This window comes from Vombatus ursinus, unplaced genomic scaffold (genome assembly GCF_900497805.2).
Source record: "Vombatus ursinus unplaced genomic scaffold, bare-nosed wombat genome assembly UNPS02014798.1, whole genome shotgun sequence".
Taxonomy (NCBI): Eukaryota; Metazoa; Chordata; class Mammalia; order Diprotodontia; family Vombatidae; genus Vombatus; species Vombatus ursinus.
Genome location: NW_020954576.1, coordinates 19,160,861 through 19,187,650, shown reverse-complemented (window position 1 = coordinate 19,187,650; position 26,790 = coordinate 19,160,861). Strand labels below are relative to the sequence as shown.

The 26,790-nt window shown below is 37.5% G+C and overlaps 1 protein-coding gene across 4 annotated transcripts in view; it reads right to left on the bottom strand.

The window, feature by feature from the left end:
* LOC114050142 (serologically defined colon cancer antigen 8 homolog) overlaps nt 1–26,790 on the bottom strand; it is a 268,476-nt gene that overhangs the window by 70,856 nt on the left and 170,830 nt on the right. For all 4 annotated transcript variants that reach the window (XM_027871737.1, XM_027871736.1, XM_027871735.1 and 1 more), the window contains one exon: nt 19,369–19,500. In XM_027871737.1, coding sequence (XP_027727538.1) covers nt 19,369–19,500 — 132 coding nt within the window. The remainder of the gene's footprint in view (nt 1–19,368; nt 19,501–26,790) is intronic.

Sequence of the window (26,790 nt, the reverse complement as noted above, 5' to 3'; positions counted from 1 at the left end):
TTGTGAATGACTGGAGTTTCATGAGTCATGCTCATCATGAAAAGTACAACTGACATTCAGGACTCCTAGCTTTCTGTTCCATTAGACCACTGAAGAAGGCCTATTCACTGGATAGAGCCCTGGGCCTTGAATCAGGGAGACCCGAGTTTAAATCCAATCTCAGACACTTGCTAGCTGTGTGACCCTATGTAAGTCACTTAACCTCTGTTTACTTCAGTTTCCTCAACGATAAAATGGGGATAGCAATGGCATCTACCTTATGGGGTTACAGTGAGGATCAAATGAGACATTTGTAAACAGCATTCATCATAGTACCTGGCACGCAGTAGGCACTATATAAATGCTTATTCCTTTCCTTTCCTACTTCTACCTCTGATTCGCTACATGGTCTTGAGACAAGGTCACCTAGTCAATCGTCGGTCTCTAGAATCATAAAATCAAAGAAAGAGAGGTGGAATAGCCTTAGAAATCATCGGATCCATCTAATTTATTTCAGAGATGAGCTCCCTCATCTACCCCCGGCATGCTGTTACCTCTGATCCTCTTCTCTCTTTGATTGTCCCCTTTATGAATTTTGGTCTGTTGGTGACCTTCCTACAGTCTGGCACCCAAAACTGAATGCAAAATTTTCAATATGGTGTTCTGTATTTAAGAAGGGCACTGACCAAATTACGTCCATCCAGAGGAGGGTGGTTAGGATGAAGATCCTGGAGATAACGTATGAGGATCAGAGAAGATTTATGGAAAGCTGACAGCAGAGCTGACTTCATGTATATGAAAAGCTTTCTTACAGGAGAGGGATTACACTTGTTCTGCTTGGCTCTAAGGGCAGAACCAGAAGCAATGAATTCAGTTTTATATAAGAAAAAAATATCCTATCAGAGCTGTCGAAATGTGAAATGAGCTACCTCGAGAGGCATTTGGCTACCCAGTCTGGGGCAATCTTCAAGCAGAGGCTGGAATACCACTTGTCAGGTAGGTATGTTTTATACCAAATCACTTCTGGGGTCCCTTTCAACTCTGAGTTTCCATGATACTGTGAACTAGAGAAGTGAAATCATTTTGCCCAAGATCATGAATGGGTTAGGATAATCAGAAAATGCTACTGAAATCCGAATATCACTATGATGTAGTAGAAAGAGTGATGGTGTTTGGCCCTGAAATCCCATTACTGGGTTTGTCACAGAAGGACATAAAGGATAGAGTTAAGGTCCTATGTATGACAAAATATTCCAAAAGCACTTTAAAGAGAATGCTTATAAATTGGAGAATGGTTGAGCAAATTCTAGGATATGAATGTGTAGGCATATTATTACACCATAAGCAATGTTGACTTAATAATTAAAAGAAATGTGAGAACACTTGTATAAAATGGTGCTGGGCAAAGTAAACAGAACTAGAAAAATATACACAATCAATGTCTACAATAATGTAAGTAAAAACAACGCAAGAAAGCAACTAAACTCAGAATAAATGCAATGACCAATGCTGTCTCCCCAGGTAATATGACTATGAATGCTCAAGGCCAGATGTACTGGCTGGTTGGCCCAGTGCTTAGAAGAGAGCTTGGCACAGAGATGCTAGCTGATTAATTGATTGTTTTTATTTATTAAAAGGTTCCTGGGTGGATGAAAAGGGTAGAAATGAAAATGATCATGCTATAAAATACACAGACATTTAAAGAATCTAAAGAAAAAAAAGTATTACTGTTATAAGAAGAAGACCTGAGCTCAGTATTTATTCTGATTCTTATTAGCTATGTGACTCCAGGCAAGCCACTCACACTGTGTGAGCCTTAGTTCCACTATCTTCATTCAAGATGGAGACAATAATGATTTGTGTTATCTATCGCATAGGGTTGTTATGAAAAGAATACTTAGCCTTAAGATGCTATATAAATATTAGTTTTCATTATTGTTTATCATAGCTATTATTATTATTATTAATAACCTCTTTCTGCCAGTTTTCTCAGAAGTTAGAGGAAGAAATGAGATAATCTGCTGTTTCAGACTTAATTTTGACCAACATTAAATAATAGATTCATGAAGTCAGGGAATTTTAGAAGAATATTATATCTTTGAATGTTTTAGTTATTAGGTTCTTTAATGATAAAAAAAAAGAATACTTGGCACAAACATATAGCCTGGACTTTAGGAAAGTCCATTTCAAAAGTTACAAAAGGCATAATCTCATGACCTAACATTCTAAATGGGAAATAGACTGCCACAAAAGAAATTTGGCAATTCAATCACAAATAATTCCTAGGGCAGCTAAGGTGGCGCAGTACAGAGATCCCCAGGCCTGGAGTCAGGAGGATCTTTTGGCCTCAGACATTCACTATGTGACCCTGGGCAAGTCACTTAACCCTATTTGCCTCAATTTCCTCACCTGTAAAATGAGCTAGAGAAGGAAACAGCAAACCACTCCACCACCTTTGCCAAGGAAACCCCAAATGGGGTCACAAATACTTGAACAATAACAACAATTCCATTGAGGAGGAAGACAGCAAGGTGCCTAAAGAAAACAATATGATTCCATAGGGAAGACATCAAAGGAATTTTCAGATCTGAAAAGAATGTATATATATATATTCTAAAAACATAGAAGATGGACCAAATAACCAAAGACAAATGCAAAACAATGGCATAAGACTTTGGGAAGACGGGCGGGGGGGGGGGAGGTGGAGCCAAGATGGCTGAGTGAAAGCAATGACTTGCTTGAGGTCTCTTCTAAAGCCCTCCAAATACCTGTAAAAATGGCTCTAAACAAATTCTAGAGCAGCAGAACCCACAAAAAGACAGCGTGAAACAAATTTCCAGTCCAAGACAACCTGAAAGGGTGATTGGAAAGGCCTACTGTGTGAGATTGGGAGAAGAGTGAAGTTCAGCGTGGGTGCACAGGCAAAAGACCAGGTCTCAGCAAACCTAGAGCAGGCCTCAGAGGACTGAATCTCAGGCAGCTGTGGCAGTTTCCAGACTTCTCAACCCACAAATGCCAAAGACAACTTAGAAGGTTGGTAGGATAAGTCTGTGACCACAGTGAGAGAGAAGCTCGGTCCCAGCCCCAGTCCTGGGGCAGCCCCGGGGTCGGGGGGAAGGTTGGGGGGTGGCTACTTCTAGAGCTCAGCCCACAGACTGAGGGGGAACCAAGTGGCTGATCAGAGGGGGATTGCAGGGATCTCTTTGCTGGTGCTGAGGCAGGATTCTCTTGCTTTGCCCGTGCTTAGATCTGGGTCACAATTCTGGGTGGCGGTCCTGGGGCAAGCAGGAGTGTTGGCATGGTGGAACTTGTAGTGGCAGTGGAGAGGGAATCCTCCTCACAGTTCCAAGGTAGAAAAGAGTGCTTGTGGTCACTCATAGACCAGAGCACAGGTCAGGAAAGGAGTAAACACTTTGTTGATCATATCAAATGTTAGCTTTTAGTATCACAGAAGAAATCATTATTGGTGAGATGCTACAGCCTACCTATGCCTACCACATACATAGCTTTGATTTGGACAGTATAATGTTTGATGGTTTGTGGACATATTATAGCAAGCATCACTGGAATAATGTATCTGTTAAAATTGTATTTTTCAGTTGGGATGTCAGTATTGTGGAATCACTGAAAGTGATGCATGATTTCCCAACTGCAATTTAGCTGGCTCTCTTCCTTAGATTCAAATCTGTGGTCTATCTGCATATTTTCCATTTGTACTGACAACGTAAGATATATGTAGCAACACATTAACTTATTGGGTTACCCACCAAATTGTATTTTACAGTCTATATGACAAGTATTCATTATCCAGGTGGGGAATACATAGACCTGTACTCTGCCTTAGTAAGACCACATCTATAGTATCATGTTCATTTCTAAGGATCATATAGGATCCTTATCCTCTATAGTATTGTGTTCATTTCTAAGGATCATATTTAGAGGCTGCTAGGTTGCACAGTGTATAGAGTGCTGGGCCTGGAGTTAGGAAGAACTGCTTTCAAATCTGGCCTCAGACACTTACTGTGACCTTGGGCAATTCATTCAACCATGGTTTGCCTCAGTTTCTTCAACTATAAAATGAGGATAATGATAGCACCTACTTCTCAGGGTTGTTCTGAGCATCAAATGAGATAATGTATATAAAGCCTATAACACAGTGCCTGGCACATAGAAGGCATTATATAAATGCTGGCTATTATTAATATTATCATCATTATTATTAAACTATTACATTTGAAAAGGTGGACTTAGTTTGAGGTCAGTAAAAAGCCTTTGTAATTTCCCTAGAGCCAAACAAACCGCTTTACTCTTCATTTTCAGCTCTGAGTTCAACTCCTTTGTTCATCTCTACTGTCCTCAGATATATATATCACTAGACAAGCTCAGTCTATAGGGTATCCACCACTGCTGTGAAAAGTGTATGATCTACTTCTAAGTTTTTTATGGTATGATCTTCAATATTCAGGGAATGTATTCATCTTGAATTTATTGTAACGCACGGTATAAAATGTTGATCTAAACCTAATTTCTGCCATCCCTCTGGACCCTTCCTCCTCCCTCACGGCCATTACCCTAACAGTTTCCAAGGCTTATTGACTCTATCTCCATAATACCTCTCACAGCAATACCCTCCTTTCACTCACACGGTCAACCTCCTCACTCAGGCCTACATCACCTCTTACCTGGACTATTCTCATAGCCTCCTAATTGGTTTCTCTCCTTCAGGTCTTTCCCCTCTTGTGGTATTCCTAAAGCCAAGGCTAACAATATCACTCTCCTACTCAAGAAGCAACCGTGGATCCCACTGGCCTCTAGGATAAAAATACAAAATCATTCTGTTTGGTATTTCAAGTTCTTCACAATCTGGGTGCAGCCTGCATTTCCAGGCTTATAGTACTGCACTCTTCTTTACCCCCTCTGTACTTCAGTCAAACACATCTCCCTTGCTGTTTCCCCATACTCATTTGTAACTTTTAACAGAGTATCTGTCCCCATAGGCCGAGAATGCCCTCCTCCTTTCTCACTTCTTCCTCAGAATCCTTTGCTCAGGTCAGGTGCTACTTCCTGCAGGAGGCCTATCTTGATCATTTCTCTGGCTAATGCCCTTTGTCCAAGAAATTATAATTTTTTTTACTCTATGCATTTAGTATTCATGTTCTTTTGTTTGCCCCCAAGAGAAAGTAAGCTCTTCAAAGGTAGGATTTTTGTTTTTGTCTTTGTAACTACCAAAATGCCAGGCACATGGTAGGTGCATAATAAATGCTTGTTGAATGCATGAATGAAAGAAATTTTGTTTGCTTCCAGTTTTTTTCAATTACACATAATGTTGCTATGAAAATCTTGAAACACAATTCTTTTTCTGTTTGATAACAATGTAATTATTGTTACAGAGTGCATGATTATTTTTATAGTTTTCACTATGCTTCCCCAAAAAATATTGTATAAGTTTGAAATTCCAACAGCAATGACTGTCAGAGTATTTGTTTCTGTACACCAGGGGTGGGGAACCTGGCTACACCTGGCCAGCACTGAGGGTAATGGGACAGGGAGTTAGGAGATATGGCTGTTGGTATCTATCCAAGCATATTTGATGAACGTAAAAAGTAGCAACTTTCTTTTCTGGGCTATCTTGGGAGGAGGGATAGAACACACCTAGGTATATACACTGGAAAACACCTTGATGGTCTGGAAGAATTAAGGGCATATAAGGCCAAAAAGATAAGAAAACAAAGGAGGTACAGAATCATTCAAAGACAAGCCTACTATCTGTGATTTCTCATCAATCTTTATTCCAAATTGAACTGTCCCCACCTTTTATTTTACAGCATTTTCAGTTCAAGCCTTCCCACTGGCCGTTAAATCTGTGTTCTTAATTTTAATGTAATCATGCAGTCTTAATTATGTCTTTCTTTTAAGAATTAGAAGGGAACCCAGAGGTCATTAAGTCCAATATGCTCATTTTACAGTTGAGACTCAGAAAGGTTAAGGGCCTTTCTTACGGTCTCACAGCCAGTGAGCACCAGAAGAAGGATCTGCACAGAGACCCTCCAGATTCCAAGCCTAGCACCGCACTCTAATCATTACAAAATTCTGCTTCACATGATAGTATTCGTGCTCTAGGAACAGCACCTCTCCCAACCCCAAAACACTTCTTGATTTGTTTTTCTTGTGGCATGTACTGCCCCTCTTGCCAGAAAAGGAAATCAGAGACAAATGGGGTGGTAATGAGCCATGGATGCCTCCCTAGCAGAGTACCCCAAAACTTCAGATGGTTGCAGGTGCATCTCTCAGATGAAAGTCTGAACTAGAATGGGCCAGGGAACCCAACAGCTACTCCATGTCTACCCTTGGCCTGGGCTAGTTCTTGATCCACAATGTCTGCAAGTAGATTGATCAGTTCCTGGGTCTGGACAGGAGTTAGATATCACTAAAAAGGTGTTGGCTTGGTCTTGGTACCCTCACTCAGAGGGAATTTATATTTCTGTGTGGGACAAGGGAAGCATAATCAAAAAACCTATCCAACCATTCATCCATTACCCATCCACTTTCCACCCACCCACCCATTCACTTATTCATCAATTCATCCATCCATCTGAAGGTTCTAGGCAGAAAGCATGTCATTACCCTCTCTTACATTTAGGTAGCTAAAACCCCAATCACTTAATCTTAAAACAATCCTGACAGGCCTTGAGAGAGTTGGTATAAGATTGAAAAGAATGATTCAGGATATGCAGTAGTTTGGTAGTACTAAATGATTCATAGACATGTAATGACTAATAATTCTACTGTGACATGAAAGACACTATCCTTTTTTGTGACGAAGACACTGGGCAAAAAAAGAGCAAAACTATTTGCCTAATGAAACAGAGAAAGCTTGAGTTGAGTTGGGAAGTGGGAAGAGGTGGTAAAAAAAAGGGTGACATAAAGCCATGGAATGATATTCTCCACGTCAGTAAAGAATGTTACATTGGATTAGATCCATGAACAATTTTCTGTTTTGTTCCCCAAAGTGGCCTTCAGGGATTGTTCACAGCCTTTCATGACATCATCTTCATAGGTTAGGAGACATCCACAAATCTCTTTAATAACCAGTTATAATCCATTAATTTATCTAAATCCTATTTTGAGCCTGTTTGGTTTTTCCACCAGCATGAGGTCTCACAGCAACAGGTCCCCCTGTGACTTTGTGCAGGCAAACAGATAACTGGTTCCCCACTGGTAGTCAGGGACATTGTGCTCCAGACCAGGTCCAGCTGTGCAGCATGTCACATTGTAGCCTGTGTCAAAGTGACTTATACATAGTAGACAAATAAATAAAGGAATTCAACTAAGGTTGTTTTATGGGCTTTATCTATGGATTATGATGGATTGAATTCTCTAGGGTGAACAATGGCTTCCCTTAGCTCTCTAGGAAGGATGTTCTGATGTTGATTGGGAAATGGTGTTACCGATGTAATTGTCAGATGGAGGCTGGACTAGGATTTGACCCTTTGTTGTATCTTATAAGAACTATGCTGAAAGGCCCTCTGTAGATTTAAGTGGGGAAACTGGTCCTTGGGATTTCGGACTTTTGCCATTACTTCAGGCTGACTTGTCTGATTTTTTAATTTCCTCTGAAAGTAATGTAATTTTTATCTGTCTCAGTCCCAGCTGAGTTCCCATTTTGACCAGGTCTTGTTGCTAGGACACTTCTCCTTCTCCCTGCCTTCCTTTCCCTGTTTGGTTGGTTCTTAGGAGTCTTGTTATCTGGAAAGAACTTTACAAAGTATAAGCCATGATATAAATGTGAATTATCAATCAGCATAAAACAAACACTGGACTGTGAATCAGGAGACCCAAGTATGGCTCCACCTACCACTACATTGCTGTATAATAGGAAGCAAGTCATTTAACATCCATTTTTTAAATGGAGGGGGTTGGGCTACTGGATATTTAAGGGCCTTTTACAGTTTCCAAATATAGCCGGAAAGACAAGGTTATTTAGTATTCTTTTCAAACATTTATTTCATTTTAAGACATGACAAAAGAATAAAACGTTTAAGATAAACATTTTCATTATAACTGTTATTAAATAACCATATGTTCTTAAGAAAAATAAATCTATAAGGCTATTTCAAAATTGAAAAAAAGAGCTGAAGTCAACCCATTTCCCAATTTTCTGTAGTTAACACCTAAAGTTTGGCTGAAATATCCATGTTCAAGACAAAGATGTCATTTTGAACTAACGCATTTTAAGGTCTTACTGATTTACTTTTTACAAATGGATTACAAGCTATAGAAAGCAATAGTTCTGAGAATGATAACATATAATGCCAAAAAAGTCTAAGTGATTTCTAGGTGAAAGCTTCATTTGTTTTGAACAATTCTTTTTTTTCCAAAGGGAGCATATGCAAGGAGAAAATAAACCTAAAGAAACAGAAATAGCTTTGTGCTTAGAAGCAAATGGGCAGCAGAAAAAAATTACAATCAAAATAACAAGTCTTTCTGGGAAAGGTATTTTCTTGAGCAAATGTGTTTCCAAATCATCAGAAAATTATTAGTGACATCTTGCTTTAAATGATGCATGACTTGTATAATTCTTTTCATTTTAATCATGAATTAGAAAGATTTCTAAAATGCCCATTATGCTACAAAAATATGCAAACTAGATTCATGTACAAAAGCAAGAGGCTCAAATAAGAATATACATTAGCTTTCCAAACAGCCATTTGCCATTTAATTTAGTATGACAGTGGGAAAATATAACATAAGTGTAATATTCAGTTTATATCCTGTCTTGGATTATATATCATCTTCAGGTTTGTTTTATGATTCAACTATTCCAAGAGGCTGAAAATATGTCATTAAAATTAATGTGTTATCCTACACAAACTACAAATATTTAAAAATGAGGATATAAATAAAAAATAATAAAAATAGCAAGCCAACTAATACTGAAGAGGGAGGGAGGAATGGAGGAGGGAGAGAGAGAAGGAAAGGAGAAGACAGGAGGGAGGGAAAAAAGGGAGAGAGAGGGAGAGAGAGAAAAGGAGAGGGAGGGAGAGAGAGAGAGGGAGAGAGAGAGTTCAAACATCCGGTTTCTATTCTAGACCATGTATGGAAACAGACAGACACAATAAACAGAAGCCAAATATGAGCTCAAGCTTTGACAGGATTTGTTTTCTATGTATCCATTATTTTACTCCATGTTGCCTAATAATATTTCCTCTAGTATGCTATATTTTCCAAATAACATCACAAAATCAAAACTACACACAAATGATAGCATGAAAATGCTGAATTCTGGGTCTGCTGACATCTGCTATGGGGCTTTTCTGCAATGTAAGGCATTGTTGAGATGAAGATTTCCCATCGCAATATTCCATTTTCAAAGCCACACAATTGGGAGGACCATCCTCCTCTATCATCCCCCATACCCTCAACCTCTTTCCCCAACCATGACCTCATATGAGAATCCTTTTTTTTCCTTGAAAGCAGTATAAAATCCCAGTCTGAACACTACATTTTTAGTCTGTTTCAAAATAGCAATAATGAACTAGGACTGCCTCAATTTTCCAGCAGCAGAGGTGCCAAACACATCCCACAGTCCTACATAGATGCTTTTTTTGAGCTTGCTTTTGTTATAAAAATCAGGATATATAAGATAGAATGGCACCGCACCTGCCTTACTCTATTTCACCCTCTTTCTGTGTAAATGGGAAACTGAGTGAAAGTCATATTTTTATCAAATATATAGTTATAGTGACATGGCTGCCTCTACAACAAATTAAAACACAATGGAGCCACTCCATGCCAAAGATAATAAGGGAACTATTTTCAAAATAGGCAAGATTTGTTTAACACAGGCTATAAAGACACCTCTTTGCATTAGAACGAGAGTCCTTCTTTATCGCATACTGATTATTTTCTATAGAATTTAAATTGTACATAAAATTATAATTGTGTCTAGCTTAATGCAAATTGATTGTCCCAATTATTGAGAAAGGATCTGAATTTTAATGGTCTATTTTGCTGGACACATGCCAGGCAAATCAGCAAAAACTAAGTATCTCTAACTGTGGAGGTACAAGGGAAGCAGTTATACAGAGAAGGAAGAGTAGTTTGTTTGCCTGCTTTTTTTAAATGAGCAAGCTTTTCTCAGGGATGAGAAAATCAACCTAACTTCCTCTGATAAAAGATTCTTTGACACAGCTACTTTGCGGTAATTTAATTTCACTTTGAAAGACAGCTAAATTCTGACATCGGGAGAACAGGCTTTTGTAGAAGTACCTTCTCATTTGCAAAGCCAAACATTCTTTCTATCTACAGACCACATTAGCCACGAAAAATTTGACCTCTCCCCTGAAGGTAGAATCCATATAAAATGCAGCACATATTGTATTATACAGATGTGGAAGAGGCAGGGTTGTTAACTGAGTTTCACTGGAGGGTGTGCGGCGTAGACCACCCCAGGTGCTGGCTGCAGACACAGCCGAGCCTCTTGGCTCAGAGTTCAAGCTCAACATATCTCATTTTTATAAATTCAATGTCTACAAAGGAAAATAAATCTCCTTCTTATTTATAGTAACAGGAAAGAGCAGACCTCTGTCGTCTTATTACCCAGATGGTTCTAACATTTTTTATAGTTAAATTACAACCACTGATGCCCTAGGGATAGATACATCTGCCCCAAATCCTCTGGGATCCTCTCAATCTTAGTTACCAGAACCTTTGATGACATAAGTTTAAAAATCACCTCTGCTAAGTGATGTACTAAATTCTTTAGTTCATATATATTTACAACAAAGCTACAGCACAATTGGTCATTTTTAGGGGATTACAGAAGCTCTCATCAAAGTGACATATTTTAGTAACTGAAAAGAAATGTATTTAATAATACTTCAACATTAAAAATGACCCCTCTCTCCTAGAAAAGCATAGTAGAGATTATCAGTTCAGATTCAGGGGAGTGAATTGAAATTTCTGTTGCTTGTTTTTCCTGAATTAAGTTCTCAAGATCCTAAAGGGCTAAGCCAAATATTGAACAGTTTTATAAAAGTGTAAAACAGTGAGCTAGCACTGAGGATCATGAAAGCAATGAGAAAGTATGAGGCTTAGACCTGGAAATATAACCAATGAACATACTTGGTTTAGGAGTTTTGCTTTCTGCATTTCCTCTTTCTGTGACACTGTTTTTTGCTGAACCTTTTATTTGCTGAACCCTTAATAAGGGTTCATAAGCTGGTAGTTAAGGAAGTTTTCTAACATGCTTGTCCAGACTAATTTAACATTAGCTCATAGAATTTTTTGGTAATTTTCTTTTCACTTCTATTCTTTATGAAGAACAGAAAAGTCTACTCACAGCTTTTTGATAATCAAAGTAAAATTTAGCTCTAAACTCATTTTTTTCTAAATAGGTTATGAGGATTGTTCCCCCATCTTCAGGTACCAGAAACAACAGAGAAAGCCATAAAAATCATCACAACTTAATAATATGAGAAATCATTTAATAATATCATTATTACATACCCAAATCTATACCATGGTTATTACAGTGTGTTTATGGGAACAGAAACTGCTACAAAATGACATATTTTAGGTACTAACAGCTCATGTTTTTAATGAGGTTTTAATTTTGAAAATTTCCATTTCTTCCCTTGGAAAGCTGGGAGCAGTAAGAGATCAGACGATGTGAAAATAGAGAAGGGAAAGGCACAAAGAAGGTGAAGATAAATCTGCAGAACAGCATAATAATACAACATAAATTGTACATTTGGCATCTAAATACTAGCTAATCCAATGCTCTGCCCCCACAATTTGCAAAGGAAAGGCTGGTTGAGTTCCATTTAAGCAGCAAGTGTCAGTAATATATCATCTAGATGGATACCTACTTTATTTTAATGTCACATTTGGCTAGCAAATAAGCATTACAATTTACATTTGCTAGAAAAGAGTAACTCAAATGCCACTTCAATGCTTTCTTTTATAAGAGATGCCTTTAAAAATACCCTTTTCTAATCAAACTTGTACATTTTCCTTCTGCAATAAGAAAAGCAAACAACTCTCCATTCTCATCTGCACAAATACTGTTCTCTTCTAGGAAAATAGCTTTTAAAAAGGAAGCTAATCTCAAAAGAACTTTCTCGGGCCCATAAAGAGATGCTCACCTAAAACTGAAGTTAATCCATGCAAATCTCTGTCAGCATCATTTTGCACTATATGGTTAAGAAAAACAAGAAAGTCTAACCTTTTTTTTACCTCCTTTCTGTAAATGTGCATTCTACTAAACAAACAAAAACTGAATAAAGCATTTGTGCTGGGTTTTTTTCTTCCCAAAGTAGCTAGATGTCAATCAGTCTGTTCAAAATTCCTTTCTTACAATCTACACACAAAAAAACAAAAAAACAAACAAACTCTTGTAATAGTCCACAGTATACCCCTACTACCTCCTAATGCAATAGGTGTTCTGTAAGCTTGATTTGGGAATTTAAACCTTATGTGGACTATCAAAGTAGTGAAATAAATCCCACAATGTAATCTTTTCCAGAAAAAGCAACTAGCATATATCCAAGTCCAGATCCACTGGATTTTCTGGGCATTATTACTTCGAAGTTAGTAATTCTCTCTTTTAATTGACCAAAATGCTTACTGACTGACAACTATACCTCTTTCCTCTATAAAGTGAAAAACAGATGCATGAGAATAATTAGCTTCAAATGTGCTATCTCTAGCCTCTGATCATAGCCTGGGACTGAAGATCTCTAAATCAATCAATCAATAAGCATTCATTAAGTACCTACCTGTGTTAGCCACTAGGTATAAAAAAGACTAAAAGAAGAAAAAATCCCTGTCCTGTGTATATTCTTTCATTATAACTCTCTCTGAAAGTGGAATTATTTCAATTTCACACACACACACACACAAAAACTATTAGGGGAAACTTTTAGGAGAAAAAGTCAAATATGGTATTATCTTTGAAATTAAAAAAAATTTAAATCTAGTATTTATGTACTTCATTAAGTAATAAAAATTATTTTAAAAAACCTCACAAACTAGCAAACTTCTCCCTGAAAATCCTGAAAAACCTAGAAGCCAACCAAAAGTAAAAAAATGTGGCAGCAACATGCCATGGTGGCATGAGCACTGGTATTGGAGTCAAGAAGCCTTGAATCTGTTTCTCTGCGACTTTGAACAATTAACTTAACCTGTACAAGTTTCAGTTTCCTCATCTTTAAAACGAGGGCAATGGCCCGGATGGCCTATGAAGTCGCTTTCAGAACAAAATCCTATGATCCCATGATTAGCTGGGAGAAGCAAGAGAATGCAGTTTGACTATTCCGTATGATATTCTCATCGATAAGTCAGGGAGAGAAGGAGAGAAGGCATGGAGAAAGAAGAAAGAAAGGAAAGAGGGAAGGAGGGAGGGAGGACTTGCTTAGCACCAGGCACTAAGCACCAGCTAAGTGCTGGGGATACAAATAGGAGTAAAAATAAAGACAACCTCTGCCCTCAAGCAGCTTACATTCTAACGGGGGGGGGGGGGGGACGACGACACAAAAAAAGAAGTTGAAAAGTTGGGGAAGGGGGAAATGAAAGTACCCAGAGCAGGGGAATGTTTTAAAGTCCAGAAAGTAACAGAAGCCAGGAGAGAATGAAGACTGGCAGGCACAGGCCCCTTTCCACAAATGAAGGCCCCAGGAGGAACTTACAAAGGAGGAAGGAGGAAGGAGAAAGGGGTCTTCTTCCTGGTAGAGGTGAGAAGGTTGTAAACGGGGTTGACTGTCCCAAAGAAAAAAGGCTCTAAGAGCTAAGAGAAGTTCCAGGATGAGAAAGCGACTGAAGCATGCTTCTGAAGTCCAGAAAGTCAAGAGCAGAGCCAGGTATGGCATTCTGGTATAGTGGGTTCCGGTCCTAGTGCTGTCATTTGACTGGCTGCTATGACCTTGGGCAAGTCATTTATCTACTCTCGGTCTCAGTTTCCTTGTACGTAAAATAAAAGTTGGGCTAGATGAACTCTAATTTTATGGTACTAAGAATGTGATACAATAATTCATATTTCTATAGTGTTTTAAGGTTAATAAACCATTTTTATCACCACAACTCTGAGTTAAGGTGCTGCAAGTATTATATCAAGGAGGGTGCACTGGAGTCAGCTCTATTTGGCTTATGAGAGCCAACTGGTAAGTTTTCAGACTGAACATTTATACCTCAAAAATTGACAAATGCTACAAATCAAGACTTGATTTATTATTTTGTTAATAATGAAGATTAAATTTAAAAGTGTGTGTGCATACATTTTTTTTCCCAGAGAGCCTGGTTGCTAAACATTTACCAGCACACTCTTAATTATATCTCCTTTTAACAGATGAAGAAACAAACTTAGAAAGATTAAATGGATTGTCCATAGTAACAAAGCCAGAAAAGTTCAGAGCTGAGTTTTGAACCAAGGTCTCCTGATCACACATATAACGTTCTTTCCATTACATTATGTAATGCCATAGGGACACTATGTAAAATCATCTGATTATTATCTGTGGTGTATGTGCAGTCATCTAAAAACGTTTATTCAGGATTGACTATGTAAAATCTAGTGTTAATCATTAATGTTAACTAGAAGGAAGTAGAACATAGTCCTTGCCCTCAAAAATCTTACAATTTAAAAAGAAAATGATCCATCATACATAAAATATTTACATAAATATATATGTATATATACATATATGTGCTTACACTTGTACATACATGTGTATACATATATACACATACATACACACATATATGTATATACATGTACTCAGTGGATACTGAAGTCAATGGAGCTGAAATTCTGTGAATGGACCAATGGAATGACTCTGATTCAGGATTGTCAAGGAAGGGTTTATGCTGGAGGTGAATTTTAAGTGGAGTTTTGGAGGAAAAAGAGGGGTAACAGTTCAAGATTGGAGAGTACTGATCTCACAGAAGTGCTTTGGCTAAGATGGCTGCCTGAAGGAAAGGCAGACTACTAACCAGCTCCTACATACCTACTCCAGCAAAAGCCTCAATTTGTACCAGACTAAATAATGATCAGGAAATCCAATGAGAACCTATTGTAAATGACTTCTGTCCCAGAGTCACACAGAAGCCTGAGAGCCTTAGGAAAAGGGATTGCCATAAAACCAAGACTGCCTTCCACTGTAACCAGAGGACGATCAGAGATGCCCACAGCCTATGAGGTCAGGTGTCTGGAGACAAAAAAGAATGAAGGGCTCCCTTAAGAAAGCCTCAGAGTGGTCAAAAACCCCAGGGTGAGAACCCCGGATGTGTCAGAGAGCTGCAGCACCTAACCAGCATAGAGAGGCAGCCCTCAGACTGTGATACAGTAAGCCAAGGATATCTGAGGTCCCTAACACTTTGCTCTGAGACACCAGAGAGACCTCTGAAGATCCTAAGTGCTGATCCTCAAGATTCAGGAACATCTAACCCTGGGAAATGCACGACAGCTCAAGAACCCAGGGTACTCAAGATGAAACCAAGCAGAGCTTGTCACCCCACTCAAAAGTGAAGCTCAGCCCTGGCACAAAATCTCAGCTGAGGAACTAAAGTTGGAGAGACAAGCAAATCAAAGAAAACAACACCCAGTATCAAAAGTTATTGCAAATCTAGAGATCCCCCAAAAGAAGGGGAGAGTAACTGCATCACAACTACAAGTAGATACTAAAAGGGAAAAAAGGTTTTTGTATAGGTCTACACAAATACTCAAAAGAAATGAAGCAAGAGATAAAAAATGAAATAAAAGCTCTTGAAGAAATAATTAGAAAGAGAATAAATAGCTTAAAAGGGAAAGTGGTAAGCCTTACTCAATAAAAAGATACCCCGCAAACCAAAACACAAGAACAGGGTAAAAATGAAAAGAACTGGAAATCAAAGAGGTGTCTTAGATTACCTCTCGTACAATCAGTGAATGATTGAACAAATTTGGTCTTATGAAGGTAATGGAAAACTATTGTGCCATAAGAAATGATGGAGTCAATTTTAGAGAATCTTGGGTAGTATGAACTGATGCAGAATGAAATGAGCAGAACCAGGAAAATAATTTATACAAGGGCTACTGCAGTGTAAAGAAAAATAATTTGGAAAGTCTTAAGAATTCTGATTAAAGAAATGACCAATCATGCCTCTAGAGGATCTATAATGTATGTTTTTCACCTCCTGAGCAAGAAGCAATAGACACAGGTGCAGACATACATTTTTGGATATGGCCACTACACGTGTACATTTGTTTTGTCTGACTATGCTTATATTTTAGAATTGTTCCTCCCCTCCACCCCCTTATTATATAGTTGAGGAAGAGGAGCAAGGGTAGGATTAGCAGTAGTGATTGCCCAAAATATGAGGACTGTCGGAAGATCTTTTAAAATGCCAAAGAGAACAGAAAGAAATTCAGAAGGAAGCACAGACAAGTAGGACAGTTTCCAAAGTAGTATGGAGATGCTATATAGTTTTTAAAAAAGCAAATGGTATGAAGTAGAGATTCACAGTTTAATAGAAAATCCTCTTTTTCAGCTGTAAGGAAATGTTCTTTTTCTGCTATTTAAGTTCAGAATAAAAAAAATACAAAAAATACATCATCTCACGAGGGAAAAAAGACTGGAGAGTACTTCATGCAGATTAGGAATGACACATACAAGTTGTAGATAACTGAAATAACCCTTAGGGTATGGCAATCAGGTATTGTAAGTGTTCAAGGTGGGATATGACAGGGGATGAATATTGTTTAATTCAGGGGTTAGTAAGGGCAGAAAGCAAAGGGTTTAAGGAAATAAGAAACAATATAGGAAATTTGTAAAATTCACAACCAAAGACTAGTAATCAATGGCTCAGTGTCACTGGGAAATAGCTGAGAAAAACTGCGACAGATGTAGGTAACATGCTGAGAAGAATCTCACAAGGACTGATCTGAGATAGATATTATTTACTGCTTTTATCTATGATACGGATTAAAGAATTGAGAATATACTCATTATGAATGCAGGCACACTAAGCTGGGTGAAGATGTTAACAGCTCAGAAGACAGAAATAGAATGAAAAGTGACTGTAACAAATTTGATAAATTATTCACCAAAAAACCCAAGATACTGTTCAATACTTTAAGTGAAATATTGCAAGTCAAAAATTCAATAAACTTTGGGGCCAGAAATAAGCTACATAAATGTAGACGGGAAAGGATAAGCATAACACAAATCCCATTCTCTCAGTGCAATTGATCTCAAGTAGATAGCAGGAAGGAAAAAAATCAGTGAAAAGCAAAGTTGTTTGAGAGCCCTTCAGAGTACAGTTCGGGTATTACCTTCTAGAAATCTAGAAGATGTCTTTCCTGATTCCCTCATCTCCAGTTTTTCGAGGGCTCTTGCTCTCTTGAAATTACCTTGTATAATAACACATATACTTTGTATTTACTTCTCAGCATGTCTGTTGTACCCCCACAGGTAAATGTAAGCACCTGGATGGCTACTACTGGCCTCTTTTGATCTCTGTATGCCTGACACCCAGCACGGTGCCTTGGATATAGCAGGTGCTTAAAAGAACAGTGCTGCATTTGTTGTTCAATCTGAGGACATAGGTTCAACACCTAGCTCTTCTGCCGACCCACAGGATCTTGGGCAAGATGCCTCTCTCTGGGCATCAGCTACCTCATTGCAAAATGAGGGAGTCCGACTGGAATGACTCTAATTGTTTCTTCCAGCTTTAAATCCTAGGGTTTGTTGTCAGAAAAATTCGTTTCTTGAACACCAGTATTTCTCTAGTGATGCTGCCTGATTTTTGTACAATAACCCAAAAGGTAGTAGAAAGGTGCACAGAACACATAAGCAAGTTACTTGTGTCTGAAACATGACCTAAAAGACATATCTGAGGATGTACTCAAAGGTGGGCTGGTTCTGTAGTAGGAATGGTAGATAGGAAATAGACAGCCTAGTGGTGCATTGTCATATTTATGGTACTAAAAGAAACAGGAGGAAAGCTTTTGGCATACTTGGAATTCTTCTATCAAGAATTTATGGGAAAACATGGGCAAGAATAATACAGGATGAGGAGGTGGTGGAAGTAGTGGGATCTACATCACTGGGTAGAATATCCCATACCAATGAAATCCTGAATTCACCAAAGTACAATAATAAAAAGCACCGTTCTAAGCACTGGAGATGCAAAAATGATATTCAATACAATCCTTGTTCTTAAAGAGTTTATAAGCTACTTGGGGGTGAAACATACAAAAGTATTATAACATTACTTGGAAAAGTATCATATACATATATACATATATATACATATACATACATACATATATGTGTATATATATATATATATATGTATATAGCACAAGGGTAAAACAACCCACCAATAAGCATCGATAGGCATCAATATGCCAGGCATTATGATAAGCATAGGAAATAGAGCAGAAGAAGAGATTCAGGGAGGAAAGAATCATTTTACTCGGGAATACTAGGAAGCTTTTATGAAAGAGGTGACACAGAGATCAAGTCAGTGTTAAGTAATTTTAAGCTTTGAGAACACTGACTGAAAAAGGTTATTTGATATAAATATAAAATAACTTATTTATTTATTTCTTTTTGGAGGCAAGCAGGGTTAAGTGATTGCTCAGCATCACACAGCCAGTAAGTGTCTGAGGCCAAATTTGAACTCAGGTCCTCCTGACTCCAGGGCTGGTGCTTTATCCACTGCGGCACCCAGTTGCCCTTAAACAACTAATTTAAAAGAGGCAATACAGATAACAATAACAAAAATTTATATAGTTCTTTTAAAAGTATACATTATCTCACTGGAGCATAACAACAAATGAGGTAGAGAGGTACTTCACACATTTTTCACCCATTTTACTGATAAAGAAGCTAAGCTGATTTATTTTTGACCACAAAGCTACTACACTAAATATATAGGTGGGACTTCAACCAAGGTCTTCCTGACTGCCAGTCCAGCACTCTATACGCTATCCCCTCAAATAAAGAGGTTGCTTGTACAAAACAAAATAAAACAACTGCTGAATAAGAAAAGCAACCTGTGGTCCATATCAAAATGGGTTTATCCCATTAACCATTTATTGGTTAAGAACAGAGTTCATCCAATGAGTAACACAGATAAATAGTAAAATTAACCTACAAAAGCACTGCATATTGAATATTATTCTAAGTCTTCAGAGAATAATGAAAATGAATTCCTATCATTATATAGGAAAAGAACAGCTTAAGCGTGGGCAGGTAGATAATCAAATTACAGGCAATGATGATGTGGTGTCTTCCTCTAAATATAATAAGGAGTATGGTTCTAACTATTACTCAAGTGCCATCTTGTTTTCTCCAAACATAATAAGTGTAATATAATGCATGGGGACTGATTAATAGAACTTACTACCTTAGCTTCATTCTCTCGTGCATTTTTCCATGCTGGATACACTGATCTTCCAATTCATTATTTCGTTTCTGCAGTTTTCCCAGTTTTTCCATCATGTGTTTGTTTTCTTGATCTAGATGGGAAACTTCACACCTAGAGAAGTAAAATCAGAAAAGGTGATTCTAGCTAGCTTTCGTATTTTATCATGCCTTCTTCTACCAGATACTCTGGAAGGTAACCTATCCTCCATACTTAAAGAAGCAAAAAAGGTTTAAATCAGTATAGAAAAGCACCACCTGAGAAGACAAATGACAAATCAGAAATATTAGTGGAAACTGTAATGCCTAGTGAAATTCTTTGTTAACTATAGACCTAAGAAAAATGCTGGATGGATGGATGAATGAATGAGATACTTACTCTAAAAGTTGCCTGTCCTGGCAAAAATGTCAGATGTGATTATGACAACATCTCTTCCTTTTATATTTTAAGTAAGTGTCACCAGACTAATTTCTAGAGCAATAAGTTTTGAAACTCATTCGAGAAATGATATTGGGGGTTCTCAAGATGATGAACATTTTTTAAAAGTTTTCTCTTGAAGAAGTTCCTACCTTGAGACAATATTTTTGGAGAAAAAGAAAATTCATTAAGATTAAAATATTCTTCTAGGTCCGGAGAAGAATTTAGATTTGTCCTGGACAACCTTACCTGATGAATGACTTCCTCCAGCCAATCTTCATACCTTCCACCAGCAACCCCTTGTTTGAGCTGTCCCTGATGCCTGGAACAGTCTCTCTTCCTATCTATCATATGACAGTAATAACATTCTTTCCAACAGAACCTGAGATAGTATTTAGGGAACTCCCAGTGAAGTAATGCCTTCTGATAGCATATATTGGCTGTTTGACTGTTTGACCCTGGCCAAGTAAGTGACTTCACCGCTCAGAGATCCACACAGCTCTCTATGGTTCCAAGTGGTAGAGCTGGTGCTGGGCTACAGTGCGGGAGTGAGGAATTCCTCAGCAGGGAATTCCCAATGCCAATGAAACCAAAAGTCTAGAACAAATAATAATGATGATGATAAATATGTAATAAAAATAAGCATATAAAATAACAACATACATATAACTATATTAATATAATCATTGTTACAGCTGACTTTATGTAGTACTTTAAAGTTTATGTTATTTCATTTAAGGATCATCATTGCCCATGGTATCGAATTATGTCTTGCCACTAGACTCCCAATGACCCTGGAGGAGAGAGTAGGGCAGATGACTTTGCACAGCCTGGCCTTGCTTAAATCCAATTCACTTGCAAGTCAAGATATCACCCTCCTGATGTCATTGGTCCCCTTTGAGAATGAAGTACAAACAATGACAACAATTTCATTTAACCCTTAGAACAACCTTGTGAGGTATCTATTTTATAGATATATATCTATATCAATATAGATGTATTACTTCACCTCTTCCAATCATACTTCAAAACTCAATTAAAACCCCAACCTTACCCATTCTTTAAAATGCCAACACACTTAGTAATTGACCCCCTGGGTCCTCCATTCCCTTTGACAAGTGTTTCTTCACTTCTATCACCTGATTTTTTAATCAGATCTCTCTTCATTAGACTACCAAGGCTGGAACAATACCTGCATTCTGAAGGATAGCAGATAATAGCTGGCCTTTATACAGGGCTTTAAGGTTGGCAAAGCACTTGACATTTATTATTTCACTTCATCTTCACAACACTGCATTGGTTCTATTATTACTGCCATTTTACAGACAAGAAAACTGATATAGAGAAAGGTTAAGTGACTAAGGTCACATAGTCTGAAGCAGAATTTAAACTCAGGTCTTTCTGACCCCAAGTCGAATAGTCTACCCAATGAGCCATCTTGCTGTCTTAAGAGTGATCTTCTATTCTATTTGTCTCAAGACTTCTATTGTAGCTCTGTGCTCTATGCTCTGAAGAAAAATTACTTTTTGATAATCATCCAATAAATTCAAAAAATATTGAGTTGGAACTCTGGTTATTATAATGAAATCAACCACCTTTCTCTGAGCCTTTATTTTTTCCATCCATAAAATGTCAACTAACTGCATGAACCTCTCCAGGAAGATAAGAGGATTTAAAGACATAAGGGACCTTGGGGAATCATCTAATCCAATTCCCTCATTTGTAAAATGATAGTGAGAAGAAAATAAGCTCTTGGGCTTTACTATCTCATTTGAGACTCAGAGCAATCATGTTGGGGTATTGTTATGATTCTCATTTTACAGTTGAGGATATGGAGGTGGAGAGAAATCAAGTGACTTGCCCAGGATCACACAGCTAGTAAATGTCTGATGCAACATTTGAACTCAGGTCTTCCTGATTCAAGCCCAATGCTCTATCCACGGTGCCACCTAGCTAGCTATAGAGAGAGAATACACGTCCCTCAAGGTTGGTTGGTGAAGAAGACCCTTGACATGGAGAGAAGCAACAGACTAGGACCTTTCCTTTCCCAAATTCCAATGAGTAATTCAGACAGTGTATTCAGGTCTGATTAGAAGGACTGTTGCTTACTTAGCTGTCCCACAATATGACTGCTTTCCCTGGGGAGCTCAGGGACTATTTGAAAACTTTATGTGTTTTTATATCTATTTATGGACTTCTGAGAGTCCTTTGTATATTCTTCATTTTTCATGGGGTTAAATAAAGTCACATAGCTGATTTGCACTTGTTATCTTGAATGTTTATACAAGAGCTACAACCCTGCTACCCAATTTGGGAAGACCTAGACACAAACTACATCATCTTCCCACTTCTCCAAGTTTTAATCTCTTGCTATGTACTGCCTCCCTTCCTGCTGCCTATAAACTGGCCCCATTTCTTACATTCTTTAAAAAAAATCCCTCACTTGAGTCTGTCATACCTACAAGTAATGGACTTTTCAAGGTTGTTGTGAGAATAAAATGAGATAATATTTATAAAATGCTTTGCAAGCCTTGTAGGTGCTATATAAATGCTAGCTATTATTCTATATTCCTCCCTTTCACAGCCAAACTACTAGAAAAAGGACACATTTTCTGTCTTCTCTCTTTTCACTCATTTTTCAAACCTTACATATTCTGGCTTGTCAACTCAACTAAGATGGTCAAATTCAGTGGTCGATCTTTCTGTAGCATTTGACACTGCTGATTCTCTCTGGGTTTTCATGATGCTATTTTCTCTTCGTTCTCTTTTTTCTTGTCTCGCTATTCCTTCAAAGTTGGGGGTTCTTAACCTGGGGTCCAAGGTCCTCTAAGTAATCTATAGATATAGATTCAAGGGAAGTCTGTAAAACTTAGATGGACAGAGAAAGAACTATGGAGTCTAAATGCATATCGAAGCATATTATTTTCTCTTTTTTGGTTTTTCTTTCTTGTGGTTTTTTCCTTTTTGTTCTTATTCTTCTTTTACAACATTACTAATGTGGAAATAGGTTTAATATGATCGTACATGTATAGCCTATATCAGATTGCTTGCCATCTTGGGGAGGGGGAAAGGAAAGAAGGGAAAAATTTAGAACTCAAAATCTTATAAAAGTGAATGTTGAAAGCTAAAAATAAATAAATCAATAAATTTTTTAAAAAAGACTCAAAAAATAAAGTAAAGCACTATGCCACATACGTTAGCTATTAAAAAAAACTTGGATGGGAAAAATACGCATATATTTCAATATAACTTGTTTCCTTTGTGATCTTATGTACTTTTATTTTTAAAAAACTTTATTATTATTTAAAAACATGCTGAGGATGGGTCCACAGGCTTCACCAGACTGCCAAAGGAGTTTATAACACACACAGAAAGGTCAAGAAGCTCTGTTCTAAGTCTTCTATGTACTGCTTACTCTAAATGTGGGTATCTTCCAAGATTCTGCCCTAGGCCCTCTTCTCTTCGTTCTTTTTATTTTCTCTCTACAGTCTCTCCTCAACTCCTCACTCTACATCACCTCACATATCAAATCAGTTGCCAAATCTCGCCATTTCTATTTCCACACCAAATCTCACCTGTGACCCCTTCCCTTTTCTCACTCAACTACCATCTTAGTTCAGGCCTTAATCACCTCTTGCCTAGAATACTAAAACAGCCTACTAACAAGTCTCCCTGCCTCAGGTCTCTCACCACTCCAATCCATCCTCCATACTACTCCTGCCAAAGTGACTTTCCTTAAGCACAGAACTGACCAGGTCACACTTCCACTCACTCAACTACAGTGGCTCCCTATTTCTTCTAGAATTAAAGCCCTTCACAACCTTGCCCCAATTTGATTTTCCAGCTTCACTGTTCATTACTTCCTTTCAGACATTTGTATATCCAGCAACATTGGTCTTCTCTTTGTTTTTCACAGGTAATATTCGTTTCTCTCAGCAACCTCCATGCCTTTGTACTAGCCATCTGCTATACCCAGAATCTGCTCCTTCCTCAGATCCACCACATATAATTCTATCTTCTTTCACAACACTTCAAGCACCACTGCCTTCTATGTTGAGGACTTTTCTGACTCTCCCCAACTGCTAGTGCTTTCCTTTCCAGATAATCTTGTACTTAACTGCTTCACATTTATTTGCATTTAGTTTCTTTATATACTATATATGTATTTGTCTCCCCCATTAGAATATAAGCTGCTTGAGGGAAGGGATTGTTTCATTCTTTGTACTTGTACCCTCTGCACATAGTACAGTGTCTGTGCCAGTCAATAAATGCTTGTTGACTAACTGATGATCTCATCAGCTCCCATGACTTTAATTATGGTCTTTCTATGGAGGACACTCAGATTTACATACCTAGCCCTACTCTCTCTCTCTCTCCTGAGCTCCAGCCCTGTATCATTTCCATTAAGGCCATGCCAAGAACACAGCAAGAACTTAATATTTTTTTCATTAATTTATTCACTCATTCACCACAAAATTCTTATTGGATATTTCCATCTGTATTAATTAGGTATCTCAAACTCAACACATTCAAAATAGAACTCATTGGCTCAAGTTTAGGACTATAGATATATTCCTATCAAAGTTCACTCAAGATCCTACCTGGAATATTAGAGAGCTGAGATTGAAATCAAGAAGACCTGGATTAAAATTCTGCCTCTGATACTTACTAGCTATTTGATCCTGGGTCACTTAACACTTATGGGCTTCATTCAATTCCCTAGGACTAATCTACTAAAACAAAGATGGGTTGTGATGTACCTCAGAGAAGAGATCTCCCCAAGTGGACAAAATCACAGATCACTGATGTATGGGCAGGAATATGTCGATAGATCACATCTATTCGTGTTAACTTCATTTTATTAGATTTGGCTAATATGGATTGGGGACTTGGAAAGTCACTTCCTTTCCAAAACCCATCTGGACAACATATTCTCACCAAAACCCATAGTCTTTCAGGTAACCCACCTATGACCAGGGTTTTGACTATATTTTCTCTCACCAATGTCTCCTCATTCTTATCTTTAGTTTGAGCCAGGATTTTTCTAGTTATTATCACAAGCCCTGTACAAAAGAAGTAGCAGCAAAAATTCTATCACAGATTAACAGATGATTGCAAATCCATTAATTATGATGTGGAGGGGATAAATGAAAAGGAGAAGATATCTGGTCCTTTAAATACACTGTGAACATATAAACAACTTACTGGTATTAGTTGTGATGTAGAGGTAAAAGCACAGAATTTGGAGTCAGAAGACCTGTGTTCTAGTACCACCTTTGTGACCATAGGCAAGTCATTTCACCTCTGAGTCTCAATTTTCTTATCTGTAAAATGGGAATAATAACACCTGTAACGTCTACCTGACAGAGCTATTGTGAAGTTCAAATGTGATAACATTTGCAAAATGGTACAGTCATGTCAGATCTCTCTCCTTCCTCAGATTTCTCACAATGGTTGTTCTCTTTGAACCCCTCCTATGAACTTGATATATTCTAAGTTGTATTAAAGTTATTTATGTGCCAATCTTATTTCCCTCCTCTACTAGAAGCTTCCCTAATGGCAAGGCATATGCCTAGTTTTATTTCTGCATCTCTAGTACCCAACATAGTCAGTATCTTGTCCATAACAGATATTTAATGGGTTCATTTAATTGTAGTGATTGTAGTTACCAGTCAATTTTTCCAAGTTAAAGAGATATTTCAGGGAAAAAAAGAGTGCATATATTTAAAGACTTTATACTAGTCTACTATTTGTGATAAAATCTAATTCATTTTGAAGTTTTTAATACATAATTTGTTTTTTTCTGACTTTTTTATAAAGTAGCTAAATTTATCATTTAATTGCAATAACACGTGTTGCAAGATAATATTTTATTGCTATAATTAGAATTACGATGATTGCTTTTTAAGGGGTTTATATCACCTTAAATTTTTATTCTTTTAGATTCTGGTTTATTTTTTGGTAACTGTTTTCATGGGCCAATGTTATTCTCCTGCTGTAGAGTGTAATTTATGTTTTATCCCAAGATAACATCAACCAAACATGCAGGAAAAATAGTTCAACCGAGTGTGTGTTCTTTACTTCAATTAAACTCACACAGTTGGATACCTACTGTTGCCAAAACAGTAATATAATTTATACATTATAGTCCACACAGTAAAACTACACTAAAAGTCATTTAACAATATTTATAACATCATAAAATACAGTGTTAAAATATATGAACTGCAATATGTACCAAAATTATAAAATTTGTTTCTCATCATCAGTGATTAAAACCAGGATCATTGCTCTAGCTTCAATACTCACAACCCTGGTGACAGATTAGAATTCAAATCTTAATGATCAATTTACAATTAACAAGATAGAAGTGAAACAAATTAAACCAACCATTATATATAATGAGACCCAATGGACTCCCATTGTTTCCCTTAATTATCAAACGCAAATCACAAATACACAATGGGCAGTATCAGCCATCAATCCACAGGCCTAGCAACTCAGAAAGTGACGATCACAGGGGAAAAAAAAAAAGAATCAAAACCACGTAGACATCAGCTATCTGCCGTTCTTTTACACTTATAAACATTGAAGCGTGGGGTTGGGGAGGGCAATCAGAAGAGCAAGGCTTTTGCTCTCCTCTCCCTCTGTCTAGGAAGGATGCTCTCCAAATTGGTGTACCTTTCAAAAGTCTTCTAATGTTAGCTTTTAGACCAATGCTAGGTTGTACTACTGATTCATATTTGTGAATGATGAGGAGAGGAAGTAAGCTGTCTTTCATAAAGGAAAGCTACAGTGACAGACTGACAGCAAAATGTTTCCTCCCTTGGAAACAAATATGATTTTAGCATGCGCTAGATGTGTCTGTTGCGATAGCTTCATATAATAACGGTAACATTAATAATGATGAGTATAACAACAATAAAATAAAGATAGCTGGCATTTTAATATCTTTTTTTAAAGGCTTTTCACATATTCACTCGTATT